General features: G+C 55.2%; 1 protein-coding gene across 1 annotated transcript; it reads left to right on the plus strand.

Moving 5' to 3' along the window:
• Positions 1 to 368: 368 nt before the first annotated feature.
• BO79DRAFT_279090 (RHS repeat protein) lies at positions 369 to 5,200 on the plus strand (the record flags this gene model as incomplete). Its single annotated transcript, XM_025687944.1, has 2 exons — positions 369 to 779; positions 870 to 5,200. The coding sequence occupies 2 exons, from the start codon at positions 369 to 371 to the stop codon at positions 5,166 to 5,168; spliced, it is 4,710 nt and encodes a 1,569-aa protein (XP_025533949.1). The 3' UTR covers positions 5,169 to 5,200.
• Positions 5,201 to 5,428: the final 228 nt, after the last annotated feature.

The raw sequence follows: 5,428 nt of genomic DNA on the forward strand, positions 1-5,428 counted from the left end.
ACAGCCATCCTAGCAACTTATCAACTTATACTAAGCTCTGTACAATATGAATCATGCATCGGCCAGTTCTCTATACTTCCCAGTGCAACCGTAATCGGGATTTGGAAATAGGAAACTTCCGCATGTTGCAAGTAGACGTTAGTATCTATCCAATCGCTTAGTGTAATCCCTCCATCAGGGATATCCCTCGTACGATTTCCAAAACCGATCATATCAGCCGAGAGGGCTCTTTCACTCTGCCGACGTTGGCAGAGAGAGAAGGGGGAGGGGAGAAGGAAGAAGGAGTGCTATAAAAACCCTCATTCCTCCGCACCCTAGTGGCACCTCAAACACCACCCCAATTGTTTCTACTATTTCTCCATCTCATCATGTCGATCTACTCCCAGGGCTTCAATTTCAACTCCTACATTGAGAAGGGCGTCGATCCTCGTACCGGCCAATACAACTGCTCCATTTCTCTTTATGAAGTGCCGGCTGGGGTTCGTAACTGCCCGCCGCTTAATCTATTCCTTCACTATAATCCCTTGAACAGCGACGATGTCGGCTTGGGCAAGGGTTGGTCCTTTGGCAACCTCTCCACCTACGACCAGAATTCTAAGACCCTGATGCTGTCCACTGGAGAAAACTACAAAGTCACTGAAACCACGAGCTCGGTCTTCGTGGCCGACCAGAAGCTCAAGGACTTCGCCTTCCAGAAAACGGGCACCATGGGCTACCGCGTCATCCTCAAGTCAGGCCAGGTGGAAGTGCTCTCGAACTTCAACCGGTCCACTGTCAGTGTACCCACCGATATCTATGGTGCCAATGGCCGCTCTTTGAAGCTCTCCTGGGTGTTTTCAGGCACCCAGCCCCGGCTCAGTATGGTTCAGTCCGATTCGCAGAACCTGCTCGAGGTCGCCTACAATACGTACACCACTATTACCCGGGCCCCGGGAACCGCCGAGGCCGCGACTTTTACACTGGTGAAGCAGAATAATCAGCTGGCAGAGCTCCGTCTGCCACTGGATGGTTCTCCTGCGTGGAAGTTCACGTATGGGACGGGGGGGCTGACCAATGTCACCAGTCCGACAGGCGCAACAGAAGAGATCTCCTACAAGACACCAGGGTTCTCGCTGCCGAGTGGCGCGCCGGTCAGTTCTATCCCGTATGTCATCTCTCATACGGCGCGGCCCTTCCATGACCAGCCCGCTATCCAAACCACCTACAGCTACTCAGACCGTAACTTCCTCGGCTACGGCGGAGGTCGGAACTGGAACAACGACGGGGATAACCTCTACCTGACCCCGGCGGATTATGAGTACACCTCGACAGCTCAGATAGTGGGTGGCACCACCACCAAACATACATACAACAAATTCCATCTGGAGGTTAGCCGGGAACAGCAGAAGGGCACGAAGCAGGTCACACAGACCACCACCTACTACGCCCTCAGCAATACCTCATTTGATAGCCAACCCGCCCAGTATAAATTGCCAAAGGCCCAGACCACCACCTACCGGAACACGTCTACGGGAAGTTCACGCGCCGAGACGAGCCAGTTCACGTTTGACGACTGGGGCAACCAGACCAGTGAAACCACTCCGAGTGGCCTTGCGACCACCCGTGAGTACTATGCCGCTGCTGGCGACTCGGCGTCGGGCCAAGTCTTGTGTCCTGCCGATCCACATGGATTCCAAAACTATCTCAAGCTGGAGATTGTGACGCCCGCAGCCAGCGCATATCAGACGCCTACGCGAGCTCATGACTACACCTATCTTCAGATTCCCACGGTCGCCGACGCCTTGACTGACTATCATGTGGTAGCCCAAAGACGGGTGATGACGGAGGATAGCCAGACGCTTGCTACCACAGATTATACGTACATCAACCAGCCGCAGTCCAGTGATCATGGCCGACGCCAGCAGCAAGTCTCGCGCCTACTCAACAAGAATCCCACAACATATAAATGGACCTACAGTACTAGCTCTTCGGAGTTGACCGAGACCACAACCATGACCAGCTTCGATAGCCAGACCACGCAGGAAGAAACCACCTCCTCCCTTATCTCAGGGCTGACCCTCGCCACCAAGGACCGCGCCGGCACCAAGACCACCCAGCAGTATGATGCGATTGGGCGAGTGATTCAGACCAGCACCGCCACTGGAACTGCCTTCGAGGCCACGAAGAAGCATGAATATGTGATCCTGAGTAAAGCCGTTGGCTGGCAGGTCACGGTAACAGATACCAAGGGGGTGCAGACGCGGTATTTCACTGACGGCATGGATCGTGTGGTCCGTGTGGAGGCCCAAGACGACGATGGCAGCTGGGACAAATATCAGACCTATACCGGGACGTTCCGGGTAATCCGAGAGCGCCAGTATAACTCGATCGATCAATGCAGTACAGAGGTAGACATTGACTGGCTGCGTACCAGTGGTACGCCCAAGGAGCTGCGGACCACCCGCTCATTCGAGTATGATGACTGGGGCCAGGTCTACAAGGTGACGAAGAACAGTGGAGCGGTCCAGCTTTCCGAGACTGATCCTATTTCCTTGACCTTATCAGTGGGCAATGAAGGCGAAGGCCAGACACGGATTCAATATAATGCCTTCCAAGCCCCGATAGCCGAGTCGCTGGTCCAGAGCACTGGGGCAGTCGAGGGTACGATTGAGTATGCCTATGATGGTCTGGGGCGCCGCCGACGGTTGACCGATGCCCTAGGCCGTGCCACGCAGTATAGCTACGATAGCTTTGACCGCGTGGTCCAGACCACCTGGGCTGATGGCCATGCCATCACCACCCAGTATGCGGCTCAGACTACGGCAGCCCTGCCGGTGGCCATCAATCTTCAAGGGACCACAGGATTCAGTGAGCAATCTTTTGATGGCTTGGAGCGGTCACTATACACGATGGTCGGCGGGCGCAAGACCAGCAATATTTATCAAGGTGGCGCCCCCGTCCCTGCCCAGGTCACCAACCCCAAGGGTGCACGATCCGAACACATGTATGAGCCGGCCTTAGATTATGCGCTGACAAGACGGGTTACCAATGATAAAACTGATGCTTACCAATATGATAAACAAACTGGGAATGTCCTGCAGCTGGACAGTTCGCTTGCCCCGGCCAACCTCAGCTACTATCCATCCAGTTTGTTGTCCCAGGAGACCATTCAAACTGCCGAAGGGGCTCGTGCTGTGGAGTATGTGTATTCGCAAGCCGGCAAACTGCAAGAATATACCGACGTTACCGGAAAACAGCATGTGATCCAATATGATGAGTATGGCCGCCGGCAGGAGATCAGTGTTGGGACGCTCAAGACCACGCTGAGCTATGATCGGTCAGACCGCGTTACCATGACAGTGACCCAGGATAGTCGCCAGAGCGTGGCCCTGACCGTCAAAATCAGTTATGACGATTTCGGCCGAGAAATCCGCCGAACAGTCTCAAACGGAGCTACACTCGTATCCCAGACTACTCAGTCCTACGGGGCCACGGGGCTGATCACTACACGCAGCCGAAGCGATGGTAATAACACCCAGATGCGGCGGGAAACCTTTGGTTATGACAGTTTAAGTCGATTGGTAGACTACCAGTGCCAGGGCACACAGCCCCCCGTGGATGAGCGCGGTCGAGCCATTCGCCGCCAGCAGTTTACACTCAATAGCTACGACGGCTTCACTCAGATCCAGACAACGTTTGTGGATGGCAGCAACAACCTGCAGGTTTATACATACAGTGCCCAAGACCCGACGCAGCTGGTTCGCATCACTAATTCACACTCCGACGAACCGGCGGTGATTGACCTTGAGTACGATGAGAACGGCTGTCTGACCCGGGATGAGCAGGGTCGGACGCTTGTCTATAATGCATCGCGTCTGCTGGCCGCGGTATACGATAGCCAGAACCAGCTCCTCTGCGAGTATGGGTACGATGCAACTGACCGACTTGTGCGCCAGTCAATTCCCAACGAGCCGGACACCCAATTTTTCTACCGGGGAGACAGCTTGATCGCAATCACCAAAGGGGAGCAGAATCAGACTAGCTTCATGTCGGACGGCGAAGTGTACTGGGGCGAGGTGCAGCAGCAAGGGAGCGGCAATGTTCATACTCAAATCTGGGCGTCTGACGCCCACCACTCCGTTTCCACCTGGCTGGACCCGCAGGATGCGGACCAGGTCCACGACCAGGCGTATACGCCCTACGGCATCAGCACTGGTGGGGGGGCAGCCATTGGCTTCAACGGACAATGGCGAGACCCCATCACTGGGTGGTACCATCTGGGGTCAGGCTACCGGGTATACAGCCCGAGTCTAAAGACCTTCCTCCAGCCGGATGCGTGGACCCCCTTCACCTCGGGGGAAATCAACCCGTACGCCTACTGTTTAGCAGATCCCATCAACCGCGCCGACCCGAGCGGCCATTTCAGTTGGCTGCGGACCCTTATTCAATTTGCCGCAGGCGTGGCAGTTGGTATTGCGTTCACCGTACTCACTGGTGGGGCCGGATTCGGCTTGGCCTTCACCGTGCTCGCGGGCGCCGTGCTTCAGGGTCTTACCAGTGCGGCCTCCGGAGCCGTGTATGATAGAATTACGGGAACAAAACCCACGCTCAGCAGTATTGGCAACGATCTGTTCTCTGGGTTTGTCGGAGGTATCGCTGGGGGTGTCGCGGGTGCGAGTGTGAACTTAGAGACAGGCGGTCTGTTGAAGATCGCTCTTGCGGAGGCCGGCACGTCGGCCATCATTACTGGGCTTCAAGCGAAGACTAACGCCTCCATCAAGATGACCATGAGGCGTTTTACCTCCGCCCCTGTTGCTACCTCGAGCTCGACAGCCGCAGGCAGCAAGGTGGATACTTCTTCCATAACCCCCGGCCGTATTCCGGACTTGCCCCTAGAGAAGCTTCGACAACGAAAGAGTGCGGTCTCCTGGGATGACTCTAGTGCCGTGAGCGCTCGCACCACATCTCGCGAGACAGTCAAGGTCGAGAATGTGAGCTCAAATTCCCTCATGGGGAGCGGCGGCGGCGGTGGCTTCGACGGCTCGCTGTTCACGCTTCACCTGAGCCCCGACCACAGAGTGTCTTTCACCATCGATGCGCAGGCGGCCCATGTGCCCGCCTGGGACGTTACAGGTGCATCGCTGAGTACAGCTGCGTACCAGTTGGCCGGTCTGAGTTCACTGGCTTAGTTGAATTTATGATTTACTGGGTTTGTGTGGTGCTGTGACATTGAAAGGCAAGGAACCGATCCCTGAGTGGATAGATACTCGCTATAGTTACAGTGTTGGAGCGCATCAGATTCATTATAATTGTTTTTTACTTTGTTCCTTTTCACAGTTCAAAAAGGTACCAATCGGACCGGTTTTCAATTCTGTTGGGACTTTCACTGTAGCCAGGCATTACCTGATCCTCCGCCACCTCTGCCTACGTGGTCTCTGACCACTACTAC

Source organism: Aspergillus costaricaensis (genome assembly GCF_003184835.1).
Source record: "Aspergillus costaricaensis CBS 115574 unplaced genomic scaffold BO79scaffold_63, whole genome shotgun sequence".
NCBI classification, from domain to species: Eukaryota; Fungi; Ascomycota; class Eurotiomycetes; order Eurotiales; family Aspergillaceae; genus Aspergillus; species Aspergillus costaricensis.